General features: G+C 41.5%; 1 protein-coding gene across 4 annotated transcripts in view; it reads right to left on the bottom strand.

The window, feature by feature from the left end:
• The window catches only part of DCDC2 (doublecortin domain containing 2), a 127,549-nt gene that overhangs the window by 56,865 nt on the left and 56,608 nt on the right, over nucleotides 1-14,076 (bottom strand). For all 4 annotated transcript variants that reach the window (XR_008443797.1, XM_054017862.1, XM_054017860.1 and 1 more), the window contains 5 exons: nucleotides 12,780-12,856; nucleotides 12,536-12,667; nucleotides 6,765-6,911; nucleotides 4,556-4,610; nucleotides 1,429-1,612 (listed from right to left, as the gene is read on the bottom strand). Coding sequence is in view for 3 of the 4 variants with exons in the window: in XM_054017862.1 (XP_053873837.1) it covers nucleotides 1,429-1,612; nucleotides 4,556-4,610; nucleotides 6,765-6,911; nucleotides 12,536-12,667; nucleotides 12,780-12,856 (595 nt within the window). In the remaining variant the exon portion in view is untranslated. The remainder of the gene's footprint in view (nucleotides 1-1,428; nucleotides 1,613-4,555; nucleotides 4,611-6,764; nucleotides 6,912-12,535; nucleotides 12,668-12,779; nucleotides 12,857-14,076) is intronic.

Below are 14,076 nucleotides of genomic sequence, written 5' to 3'. Positions count from 1 at the left end.
AAAGCCAGGACCTGAGAACAGGTAGGAGGCAGAGCCTTTGATAACTGCAGCTGGAATTTCAGAATGGTGCATCCAAGGGTGACTACCCTCTATCAGTTAAACCAAGTTGCAGATTGCAAGTCATGGCATATAGCTTTTAAGAGAGGAATCTGCAGAGGCAATTTCAAGAAAGGGAACCTATGAAGATGGCCAGTTCTAAAAGGCAGACAGTAAAATTGCCCTTGGTCACTTTTAGTATAATAAGAAAATTATCTTCTCTGTCAAGAAACAAACATAGTTTGAACATGACCCATAAACAGCTGGATAATGATGTCAACCTATAGTAACATCAGTACTACAATTCAAGGGCATTAGATTCACAACAAAAATAAAGCAGCAATTCTACAACCTTCTTCTAAGAAAGATACCATTATACTACAAAGTGATTCAGAGTAAAGGGCTTCATTGATCTTTCAATGCCAATTTTCAAATCTACTCCTCAGAATCAGGAAGTACAATTTGTAAATCCTGTACCATTGCAGATGCACTATTGGATCCAATACACGAAAGTTATAAAGCATGATGCATAATTATAGCACATTTAAACAGCAGTTTGGGGAAACATCAGAAGTTATGAAAAGTGTAATTTATTTTTCGTGACAGATATTAATTGCTCCATGTTAACAATTTTTGAACCATTATTAATAAGAAAAAATAGCACACTAATGTCTCAATAGCATCTGTCCAGAGTAGATATTCTTCTAGACATAAAACAAATTCTTACACCGTAAGGGGAGGAAAGCAATTTCCCAAAGAGAACATTTATTATTAAATTTCTAAATTTCTAAATTGCTGCCATGACACAGTGGGGAAGCAAATCAGAAGTTGCCTCCAGCAAGTCTGAAGTGTGATTAGTCTCCGTAGCTATTGGATAATTGGAGTTCTACATTTGATCTATTCCCTCTGGGTCTAAATCATTTTGTTTTATCAGAACCAGGCAGCCAGCAGGGATCCTCTGGGACATTGTAATGTCCTTGGAGCAGGCCAGCTTTTCTTTTTCTTTTTCTTTTTCTTTTTTTTTTCTTTTTCAATGCAGAACAACGACAAAGGGATTCTGACAGTGTTTTTCCATTGGTTATGCCTGTACCAAAAGCATAAAAGGTTGGGCAACCCTAAGTTATTTAGCTTACATTATATATGGTATATACCAGGTTAGTCTGTCTTTTATAAATTGGGCTGCGGCTGTGAATGCTGCATACAGATACATTTGATACGTGATGATTTGATCTGGAAATTAATGTGGCAGACAAAGTACACTGAAAATCTGATGACCTCACTGGGATTTACACCAATGTGTAATTCCAAATTTTCACTGGTATAACCAAGACCGGAATCTGGCCCTGAGTGTTCAGGAACCTACATGATGTTATACTTCACCTAAATACTCACCGTTATCTTGAAGGATATAAGTTGTTACTCTTATATTTTGCTTCACTTTCGTGGGTTTGTTAGAAAAACTGGTCTTCTCTTGAGTCTGTTCTCTCTTTTCCTTTCTCTTTGGAGGCTGAGGAGATGACACCATGTCTCCTGTGTCACGGGAGCCAACAGTAGATTTAGATTGGCGATCATTTCCCTAAGAGAAAAAATTCAGAATTTTCATTGATGAATATAGGATAGATTTTTTTTTTAAGTTTCACTGTAAGCTACCTAAATCATAGTTTATACAGACAACAAGTATACAAACAGATATATTCATTAGCTACCAGTGCTTTTAGATGCTATCTAAAATAATCCAAGAAACCATAACCTTTCATCAACTTGTCAACTCAAAAAAGTAAAAAAAGTCAGTTCATTTAACTCAATTAATGCTGTGAATTCCCTCAGGAAAATCAGGCATGCCCTCTTTGATACAAGATTCCTTAATGTGAATTAATACATGCATATACATATATAAAGTCATTGGATGTTCATAACCAATGTGATTGGTAAATAATTGATCACATGGCCAAAACTACATTTGTATGTTGTTCTCCTACGTAGCAACAGCAGATGGCAGAGGCACTGGCAGACATCTGGCATTCGCACTGATGTTCTTCATTGTAGACACCCTGAAAGAGGCCAGCCACCCTGCTGCTTCTGAATCACTTCCCCATTTTGCATCTAGAAACTGAGCAATGGATCTGGACCCACGTCTCTTTATGGAGACTTACTATGGCAAATTCAGAAGTCATATTTGAAAGTCATCTTTGAAGGAAGGCAAAATGACACAATATCCTTTTAATGCATATTAAAAGGATATCTAGAAGCTGATTTTCATAGGAGCCCAGTCCTTCACAGCGCCCACTGACTTAATTTGGAGTTGTCAACCTAATAACGTTCTCTAATTAAGCATCATGCACTTTTTCCCTTTAATTGACCACATTTAAGTTTAACACAATCTTTAGCTTGAAAAAAAATGTGACTTCCACATGTTTTTTCCTTAGTTTAAACCAGTTCACAATAATTTTTATAAAAGTTATTTCATAAATATGTATGCAGAGTAGATTACATATCTCAGACACGTATAATGCCATTTAGTTAAATCACAAAGGACAAGTAAATTCCACTTGGTACTTTCACTGGGTGCAGCTGTTTGAACAATTCAAACTATTTAAATCTTGGACACTAGAGGGCCCTGTAATTCTACAAAGTGTCAACATGGGCAGAATAGACAAGGACAGCATGGTTTTCCCCCGCTGCTGAAGTTGAGAGGAAATACCTATCTTTAACCAAAGGTCTCAGGACTGACTTCACTACAATAACCTTTTATTTAACAGTAGATTTAGATTGGCATCTAACAAAATCCTGTATGTATTATGCACTGACATTTTTTAATAAAAACAACATGTTCATTGTGGTTCTTCTGATTTTTATTTAATCAATAGAAATGTCACCTTGTTTCATTTAAAGATGGCTTTTTTGTTTATTGAAAAATGAGGATATAGCCACATTTCACCTTTTCTTTCAATGCCTACAAATTCCAAAATTCATAACATATCAAAGTGCTGGTCCAAATCAGCAACAGCAGTAAAACCGTAGGTGCCCATTAAGGCCAATGGAATTCCAATGATTTACACTAGCTGAGAATCTTGCCCCAGATAGTTAATATTAATATTGCACATTCCTAAAAAGTCTACATATATTAAAATGTCTACTATGCATCAGTGTGTCAATTGTGCATTTTTTATCTTGTCTGTGTTACTTCTCTACATGGGATACAACCATAAAGCAGATAAATTCTGAATGTTAGCCATTATTCTTGTTAGCTTCTCGCTTCTTTTTTCCAGACTTGTCATGGTTAAATGAGACTAATAAAAAAAATGCTAGCATGCTGAAATTCACATACAGTGACCAAAGCAAGGAAACTGCACTTTATACTGGTGTTTGTATCTTCTATTGAATTTAAACTGAATTGAGTGGAGGCTTTTTTTTCCAATAGTTTCATATTTTCTTGGTGTTTTCTTAGTTGTGGGGTTTTTTTGGGGGGGGGAGGTGTTCCTTGGGGCAGTGGGGTGGGTGGGATAGACTACAGGGTTTATAACTTATAGACTGTGGGCCTGATTTTCCACTCCCTTCAACTTCTGTGGTCATTTACCTCTGTGCACAGTGAATGCAAGCAGGGAATAAAATACTACCATTCTGATCTGGCAGCATTTTATACCCACTCTGCACAGGTGTATAGGTCAGACTAGGTGATCATGATGGTCCCTTCTGGTCTTAAAGTCTATGTGTTTGAGCCCTGGTCTACACTGGGGGAGGGGGGTCAACCTAAGATACGCAACTTCAGCTACGTGAATAGTGTAGCTGAAGTCGGCGTATCTTAGGTCAACTTACCTGGCCATGAGGACGGCAGCGAGTTGATCGCTGCCGCTCCCCCGTCTACTCCACTTCCGCCTCTCGCGAACCGGAGTTCCGAAGTCGACGGGGAGCGTTTTTGGGGATCGATTTATCCATGTCTATCCAAGACACAATAAATCAATCCCCGATAGATAGATCATTACCCGCCGGATCGGCGGGTAGTGAAGACCTGCCATGAGGTGTAAATGGCTTACAGGGTGTAAGGCAGTAAAGAATCAGGCTGTAAAGGATTCCTAGAGCATGGGATAGGCAATTCTTTTAAGGCCTGATTCGAAGACCATGAAAAGACTCCCACTGTCTTCCCTGGCCTTTGTATGAAGTCTTGATTGTGTATTTTCCTTAGTTGCATAAACTGAATTAAAAAATGAGTGAAAACTTACAAGGATAGTTTACCAGAATTATAAGAAATATCTCAAAGCAACAGTTGGTCTTTGGCTGTGTTTCAGAGATGTTGTACAAAATAAATAGACCATTACAGCAACAATATTTTCTGATATTTCTTTTGTTTAATTGACATGGGAATAGTTCCATATTCTTCAAGCTGTAATAAACATACCACCAGGTGGCTCTGGGTTTTATTATCACACGTTTAATTGAAACCCAAAGGATAATGACTTTCCATCTATTGGAATTAAGCAGAGTTAGCAGCAAAAATCTTATTGTTACATTTGCTACTTACACTCCCTTTCGATTTTCGGGATCCCACAACAGGAGGCAGTGAAGAGGCTTTGGAACTGCAGAAACAAATAATACCTTAGGATTCTAAACACGGTCTATAATGTAAACGCTATATGTGCCTTTATTATAATAAACAATGGTTTGTTTTCCTAACTATGGCAATGTAGTTAATTATTTTATCCAATCTACTATTTTACTAAGAAATCCCACTGATATGCATGTCAAATTCCTATTTACTAGGTTGCAGATAAATGCCTAATCCTTATTTTATGAAAATAAATGTATTGTCATTCCCATAATGTATACTTCAGTGGTTCTCAACCAGGGGTACATGTAGCCCAGTGGGTCTTCCAGTGGGTACATCAACTCATTTAGATATCTGCCTAGTTTTACAACAGGCTACATGAAAAGCACTAGCAAAGTCAGTACAAACTAAAATTTCATACAAACAATGACTTGTTTATACTGCTCTATTTACTATACACTGAAATGTAAGTACAGTATTTATATTCCAATTGATTTATTTTAGAATTATACAGTAAAATGAGAAAGTGAGCAATTTTTCAGTAACAGTGTGCGGTGACACCTTTGTATTTTTATGTCTGATTTTGTAAGCAAGTAGTTTTTAAGTGAGGTGAAACTTGGGGGTACACAGGATAAATCAGACTCCTGAAAGGGGTACAGTAGTTTTGAAAGATTGAGAATCACTTGTATATTTTATATACTGAAAAATGTGAGGAGGTATTCTGTTAATCTGTGCAAGAGCGCCCCCAACACCTATAATTCAAAGTATCTCCATTGACTTCAGTGGAGCAATGCCGATTTATACCAACTGAGGATCTAGCTCAATATCCCTTAGGCTATATCTACACAATGAGGTAGGGGTGCAATTCCCCTGCTCGTGTACACATACTCCCGCTAGCTCTCATTAGTGGGTATGTACTTGGCACAGTTCAGCAGTGCCTCCACTACCGCTACCCATGCTACCACAACTACGCTGCTATTTATACTCATGGTAGCTCGATGAGAACTAGCGCAAGTATATGTAGACAAACAGCAAAAATCACACTCCTAGCTCGTAGCATAGACATAGCCTTAGGTTATGCTTTGCACTACTATTCCATTCGTGCCTCAAAAATGTTTTTCTCAGAATATTTTGCGTTACTACTTCTCTCTGTATACAGTTCACAAAAGTCAGTATGTATTGCGCTGGAGTTAATTTGCAAAATACGAGACAAATTTTGATCTCACATCAGTTTCTCACTGACATATCTCCACTGATTTCAGTGGAATTATTTCTGATCTACACCAGAGAAAGTGAGAGAATTTGGCCCAAAATTTTCTAAAGAATTTAAAAGATCGGTCCAATTTTTAAATGACAGTGATCCAGCAGATACCCATTATGAGCTCAATCTTGCAAACATTACCAGTGTAGTGCTTATTACCATGTATAGTCCCATGGAACTCAATGGGACTACTAATGGTAGTTTTGCAACAAGCCACACAGTGTTCATAGGATCAGTCCCTAAAAGAATATTCGTGTGACAGAGGCAGTGTCTGGTCCTTGGTGTTTGCTCCTTACACAGGTAGTCAGGGGAAGGGCTGGAAGAGTGTGCAGTTGGGAAACAGTGTGTGTGTGTGGGGGGGGAAGGAGAGAATACCTTTAAGGAAGGTCACGCTCCACTCCTGGGTCATAGAACTGGCTTACAGCACCTTTTGAAAGAATGCATGCTCCGCACACCATACAAAATATAGTGGGCCTCAGCCACTGTAAATCAGCATAGTTCCATTGAATACCATAGAGCTATGTGGATTAACACCAGTAGAGGAAAAATCTAGATGGGGAGGGCTGAGCTACAGAATCTCTCTCACGGTGTTCATGTTGTGATACATAATCTCTCACTTTAATGGTACTTTTATGAGAAAAACACATCTTCCCTTCCTCTCAGTTTCCTTCCTCTCTCTGCTAATATTCTTTGTCCTCTTCTTTCTCATGGACATCAACACAGGTTTTTCAAAAAATATATATACAGGTCTGCTTCTGTGTTACATTTTGTGTGTCTCAAATAATGATTTTGTGTTTTATTATGTTTGGTTTGTAAACACAATGACTAACACACAAGGACACGAGTAATATGAAAATACACACACACACACACACACACACACACACACACACACACACACACACGTGTATAAAGAGAGCTTACCCCTGAGGTCTTCTTATTGTAGACTTGCTAAACAGTAGATCACCATAAGGCAACTTCTTAAACTTGTCTCTGCCCACTGCGACATAGAACTGCCCATTCTCCAGATCTGACCCACTCTGAACAAGTTTTCCATCTAAAGTATAAAGCCTGGCAAAACATTAAATGGGGTTTCAATTAGATTTCCTAAGTGCATTGAAAAGCTAGAGTAACCTATCCACTTAAAAATCATGACTGATTCTTTTCATCCTTAATTTACTGGACTTCAAAAGCAGAGCTATAACAGTTGTCATACAAATATATATACCGCTATACCCCCAAAGAATCAAATACAAGGAAAGAAATATCAAACTAACCATCCACATCACAACTTGGATCAAGCCGCATGGTACTTGGGATTCAAGCAGGTGAGCAGAGAAATCTAATTTGGGAATGATCTCTCATTGTCATGGGTGAACTGTGTCAGCTAATGAAACGAGAACTATTGGGAGACAGATAGAGGGTTTCCTCTATCCGGTAACTGGAATAAATATAAGAACTACTGGATTTCTGTACTCAGAGAAACTTTATTCTCTAGAGCTAAATGTGATCTGTTCCACTGGCTCTCAACCTTTTTCATTCTAGGACCCTCTTTTCCATATCAGGATTCACTTCCCGTCCAGCTATATGGAAAAGGCAGGTAGGTCATCACCCCAAGATTCAGAACCCATCTTCTATTCATTTCAAATGTGAACATAATTATGCATAGTACTTTTATTCACACAGGGTATCTATGCTGGATTGGGCTTTTTTTGTTGTGGTGGGTATTGTTAATATATTATCAGGTCACTTTTACTTTATAGTAGCGTTTCTCAAACTGGGGACACCTGGAGGTCCCCGAGAGTGCCCCAGGGGTCCGCAGGCCCCGTTGATCAACTCCTCCCCCTCTCTCCCAGCGCCTCCTGAACGCTAAAGTCTGGAGGCACATCAGGGCTACGGCAGGCTTCCTTCCTGCCCTGGCAGGGGGTCTCTGTGCACTGCCCACTACCCAGGTGCCGATTCCGCAGCTCTCATTGGCCGGGAACTGCAGCCAATGGGTGCTGTGGGGGCGGTGCCTGCGGACATGGGCAGTGCACAGAACCCCCTTGGTCCCCCCCGCCTAGGAACTGCTGCCAGAGAGATGTGTCAGTCGCTTTCTGGAGCCACCTGAGGTCCCAGAGTCCCTCCCGGGGTCCACAGCCTGCACCCCAATCCCCTACACTAGCCTGGTGAAAGTGAGTGAGGGTGGGAGAGAGCGAGTGACAGAGGGAGGGGGGATAGACTGAGTGGGGCTGGGGCCTCGGAGAAGGGGCAGGGAAGGGGCGTGGCCTCAGAGAAGGAGGCAGGGCAAGGGCGGCACGGGGGGCCTTGGGGATCCCCGAAAAATTTTAAATCAAAATAGGGGTCCTTGAGTTGCTAAAGTTTGAGAATCGCTGCATTATAGCAAGGAACAGTATGTATAAAACAATTAAAATACCAAGAGCTAATGTCTGCGTTGTACCAGAGAGATCTTTACCATAATAATCTCGGTATATAGAGTAACAGACTATTGTGTGTACACATGCATTTACTGAGGGTGAAGGAAGAAACTTGTTGCTTGGGGATTTCTATTTCTCTTCTGTCAGAATCAGCTCATTTCCAAATCTCTGAATTTATACAAGAAAGATCACAAGGGGGTGGAGGGAATCCCTCTACACTGAACGGGTTCTACCCTGTGCAGCACGTTCCACAACAGGAGCATGTTTACATAATTAAATTTAACGTTCAAACATCTGTATTTAAGAAGCCTTCTAGAGGGCGTGTGCATATTATCCACAAAGTGCACATACAGCAAATGGATGCACACTATACTGACATAAACAAATATTAATTTCTCAACAAGTCCACCTCAACAAGCTTTTTTCCCAACGGATATATACAGATATGTGCAAGATGAGAGAGCTGAGCTAAGTCAGAAAATTCTGTATTTTATAAAAAAGAAAAAGCTACTTTTCCCCATAATTCTTTTTACACTAACTTCCGACAGTCAGTATTAGTCAGATGAATCCATTGCCCTTTGAAGCCAGACATACACTTGGTTTAATCTTGCATGAAATAACATAAAAAAGCACAATTTGCAAAAATACTCTGACACATTTTTGTAACCCATAATGCATCATTAATCCCCCAGATGTGGAAGTTCTTCAGTTTTCTAGGTGCAACAAATTGTATGCTAACATAGGTAACTTTTTTGTTCTTATTTTATATTAATACCAATCTCCACTTTTAAACTTTGCTGGTTCCTTGCATATCTAGTATGTCATCCCAAATGCACTTCCACTACTACAAAGTATACCTAGTAGTTATTTTTTAAATACAAACATTTCATGGTAATGGCTGCACTTGAAAAAACACTTATGCTTCATTGCCACATAAAAGCCACCAGTAATGATGAAACAATATTAATGAGCAAACAAGCCCATAAAGACAAGGAAACCTAAAATCAATAAGGAAACTCATTTCTGAATTCACCTCATTGTGTTTGTTAGACCACACACTGTTTGGAGAACCCTGGAAAACATCCTTCCTGCGCCTGCCCCCACTCTTGGGGAGCTTGGCCGGGAGAATCAGTGACTTGATAAATGTCATGCATGAAACCACAAAACTTGGCAGCTATGTTGTTAATGATGTGGAAAAGAAAAACACCACACATGTAGTGTCATTCTCGTAATTCTGTTTTTTCTTGTTTAATAAGAAGTACTATCTTTCTGGCATCAATGGTCTCACAGGATGACAACACAGTGACTATAAACCACAGCAATTAATTTGTAACTTATTAAGGAACAATGATCACTTTACTAACTTATTTAGTATGTATTCCTAGCATTTTAAGGAACAGAATATGAAAACTAGGTTAATAGGAAACCAGAAAAGGAAAACACTGAATGGTTCAAATGCCATACATAGACACCGACTCTGTGGGTGCTGAGCACCCACCGGCAACCTCCCTATCAGCTTTCCCCCACCCCACCCGCAACGCCTCCTGCCCACTGATGGGCCCTGCAGATCAGCACCTCCCCCTCCCTCCCCGTGCCTCCCACCTGCCGTGATCAGCTGTTTTGCAGCGTGCAGGAGGCTTTGGGGAGGAGGGGAGAGGCGTGAAGACACAGCGCGCTCAGGGGAGGGGGCGGATCTAGGCGGGAAGAGGAGGGGCAGGAGTGGAGCGGGCAGGGCCGGCTCTAGGTTTTTTGCAAAAAGAAGAACAGGAGTACTTGTGGCACCTTAGAGACTAACAAATTTATTAGAGCATAAGCTTTCGTGGACTACAGCCCACTTCTTCGGATGCATAGGTTTTTTGACGCCCCAAGCAAAAAATTTTATGGCTGCCCTCCACCCCAGCCCTGGGCTCTCCCCCACACCCGCACCCCCTGCCGCCCCAGCGCTGGCCTCTCCCCCCCACCCCACCCGCACTGCCTGCCGCCCCAGTGCTGGGCTTCCCCCCACCAGCACGGACGCCGCCCGCTTCCCCCCTCGCCTCCAGCCGGTCCAGCGCTGGCAGGGTCAGGGTAAGCAGCGGGGCTCCCGGGGCGCGCCTCAGCCCAGGGTCCCTCCAGCCAGGGCTCCCGCCTCCAGGACTGGCCAGGACCAGGGAGGACAGAGCTGGGGGACCACCCCGGCAAGGGGCTGAGGAGCTGGGGTAGGGCAGCCCCAGAGGGAGCAGAGCCCCAGAGAACGGGACGCGTGCCCCGCATGGCAGTGCCCCATCCTCTATGGCCCCGCTTCTGCTGCTGCTCCTGGCCGCCCTGCCGCAGTCCCTGGGCGGCTCTGGCCACTTCGCCCAGCCCCGGCTGTGGCGCTGGGGGGTGGCTGCCCTGCGGCAAATGCAGGCGGCTCCGTGTGCCCCAAAGGGCGGCCCCCAGATGGAGTGTCCCGTGCTCGGAGCCCGCCCGGCCATAAGGTGTGGGCGCTGTTCCCCAACGTGAACTGCTGCGGCCCCAGGGTGCCCCCGGTGCAGGACGCGCTGCTTCTGCCAGGGCCGGCTCTAGGCTTTTGCTGCCCAAGTGCCAAAAAAAAAAAAATGCCGCCCCTGAAAATGTGCCGCCCAACCACCTGCTTGGTTTGCTGGTGCCTAGAGCCGGCCCTGGGAGCGGGGGGTGGGAAGTGAGAGGGTGGGGCCTTGAGGGAAGGGGTGGGGTGGGGTCGGGGGCGGAGCCTGGGGCAGAGCTGGGGGTCCAGTATCCTCCGGCACTTTGGAAAGTCGGCACTTGCGATGTCATGTGCATTTTTAGCATCAAAAATAACACAAAACACTGAACTGCAACCATCATTACCTAAAGAATAATTTATACCTTTCTGTACATAATTTGGTTATTTCTTACACCAAGTAGTGACATCAAACTGTGAGAGCAAACCTCTAATGGTTTATTAATTTCAAAACAATCTGGAGGTGAAAACAGAGGGCCAGATCTTCAGATGGTAAAAAGTGACATCACTTCACTGGAGCTACAATTTATACCTGCTGAGGATCTGACCGAAAGAGTTGTCATGTATGTTTACATCTATTTTACTGTATATAACATCTTAGATGTCCCAAAAAATACTGTGTTTTGTGAGTCTAGTAATGTTGATAGAAACATGGAGCTGGGGATGAGGGAACTGGATGGAAGCTAGCTGGCAGAGAGTCAACCCACACAAGACTGAGGTTATACAGCGGGGGAGATTTTTTCATCTCTTATTATTTCCGGGGGAGTTTCTCTTTTTGTGATACAGCTTTACAACCTGGAGGTCGTACTGACTCCCACCTGCTCCAGAATAGCTTAGTAAGCAACAGTTGCAAAGAGTGCTTCACTGGTACAGGGCTGTGACCTTTTCTCTCGGATGCAGACCTTACCTAAGTTAACCATGCCTTTCCCATCTGCAAAGTGGATTACTGTAATGTGCCCTACATGGGGATGTACTGGAAAGCCACAAATTTTGTTAGTGCAGGATTTGGCAGCCTGCTTACTTCAGTGTTTCCCACAGAGAGCACATTTAATCTGTGCTCAAGGACTTGAACTGGCTCCCAAATAATTTCCAGGTACAATTAAAGGGGCTGATTTTAAGTTTTAAAGCCCTAAATGATTTGGGAACTACCTACCTGAGAGACCATCTCTCCTCTAATCGATACTGTATCAACTGAGATGAGATGCTTGTATAACTTTGGAACCAGCTTCCCACCTTGGTCTAACAGAGATTGAGCTGGTTGACTTTCTGAGCATGCTGCAGGGCCCAAGTCATCAGAAAATGGTGGGCTGTGGTTAGAGCTGGTTGAAAGAAATTAGATGGGCCAGTTTCCCATTGAAAAATGCAGGGTTTTTATAACTGAAATATTTTGTGGGAACATGTCAATTTTGATAAAACGCTTCATGACAAAAGTCAAAACGTTTCATTTCAATAATGTTAAAACATTATATTTTGACTTTATTGTTTTTATTTTGTTACATTAAATATTAATGTCAATGTTGTATTGTCCTTATATATTATATTTAAAATTATATATGTCAGAACTATAAAGCCAAAACAAAACATTTCAACTGTACTGAATCAACTTTTTTGGAACTTTCATTTAAGTGGAAATGCAAAATTTCAGATTTTCATTCTGATTAGGAACAATTTTTTTCAAAATGTCAGAATTTCCTGTGGAATAGAAATTCAGTTCCCAACCAGCTCTATTTATAGAGATTTAAAGATATGTCAATATGTAAAGTATATGTTATAAATATACAACTTCCCCATACCTGTGCACAGCTCCACTTCGGAGGGTTACTTTTTCTGTCACCATTTCAAGAACATGATCCCACTGATTTAGTGTTTTTCTAGGGATGAAGAGGCGCACTGCTGGATTTATAAGGTCTCCATTAGCAATCAGACTGGAAGAATAAAGGAAAGTTAAATAATGTGTAGCTGTGTTTAAATAAAACTCAATAGAAACAAGAAAAAGACGATGGTGGATTACCTCCCCTAACAGAAAATCCTACTTACAAAATAGTGCATGGCTCTTGAAGTGGTTTTCGAAACCGTGCTGACACATTGATTCTACTGTGGGTAACTGGCTTCACCTGGAAGGACAAAAGTATAAAGTCATTTATTCTGCCTTTATCTTAGGACAGGACTTTTTAAAAAAATTATTTCATTTTACTTTTACCTCACTCCTCGTTTTCCAGCAGTAAGTTTAAACTTCACACTACTGCCATCTGGCACTAAGTACTCTCTGGTATAACAGAATACTATAATGACTGGGGCCCTTCTTGGGGGAATTATATTAGGTTATAAAATTTGGACCTTGACCTTTTGCCTTCATGAAGACCTTCCTTCCCACCCGCTTATAAAGCTTTCCTTTATCCCTCCCAATATGCAGGAGTTATGTCGCCATAAACATACACCTGCCACAAAACCTGCACTGAACTTCAGAGCTCTGCAGATGCCATTACTGACTTGCCAGTAAGTGCTGTTGAGTCACACAAGGGTCAACCTCCCAAACTTCACCCCTGACTTCTGACGGTGTTTCTGTCTTAGTTCATGCCTACTGGTTCGGAAAGTCAAACCTGCATCTTCAATGCGGTATAATAGCTAAGTACCTCTAGGCCTTAGAGTTTAATAAATATTTTGCTCTTAAAAAGCCCTTTTCATCCAGCTCTTTTTATTATCAAAGCACTTTACAAAAGAGGGTAAGTACAAGTCTCATTTTACAGATGGGAAAAGGCGCACAGGTAGAAGTTTGTGGCATTCCAAATAGAACGTAGGCTGCCTGATCCCCAGACATGGGCATTCATCACTAGACCATACTGCCTCCCTTTTTAATAAACACTGAGTTCAGAGTGTTCAGTAGTCATGACATTAATATTTAATAGAAAGTTATCCAATGCTATCAAGCTAGGCTTCCACATGGCATTCATCACATTCTTCCAAATTTTCAAGTAAAAAAATAAACACATAAAAGGTAAACACATCTTCTTCCCCCCCGCAAAAATCAATTAAAGGGAAGACTTTTCATCTACTATAATTCACAAATGGGTCAGGTGGGCTGACAAAATCCCAAACAAACATCCAAAAATAAAGAAAAATGTATTTACAATCTCACAATACCCCAAGAAAGGGTCACAGGTTTGAAGGATTCAACACACCATACTCACAAATAGAAACATGCTTCGCAATACTTATATAGTTAGTGCAAGTTACATGCCCAATCGTAGGATGAAAAATAGCCCATGCTTTAGTCCCTTATAAGCTTTATCAGTCCTCGTCCACACATTAAGTTAATTAATAAGCCTCATTTCAA

The sequence above is a fragment of the Malaclemys terrapin genome, chromosome 2 (genome assembly GCF_027887155.1).
Source record: "Malaclemys terrapin pileata isolate rMalTer1 chromosome 2, rMalTer1.hap1, whole genome shotgun sequence".
NCBI lineage: Eukaryota > Metazoa > Chordata > Testudines > Emydidae > Malaclemys > Malaclemys terrapin.
The sequence above is the reverse complement of the archived record's forward strand: the minus strand, read 5'-3'. Positions and strand labels throughout refer to the sequence as shown.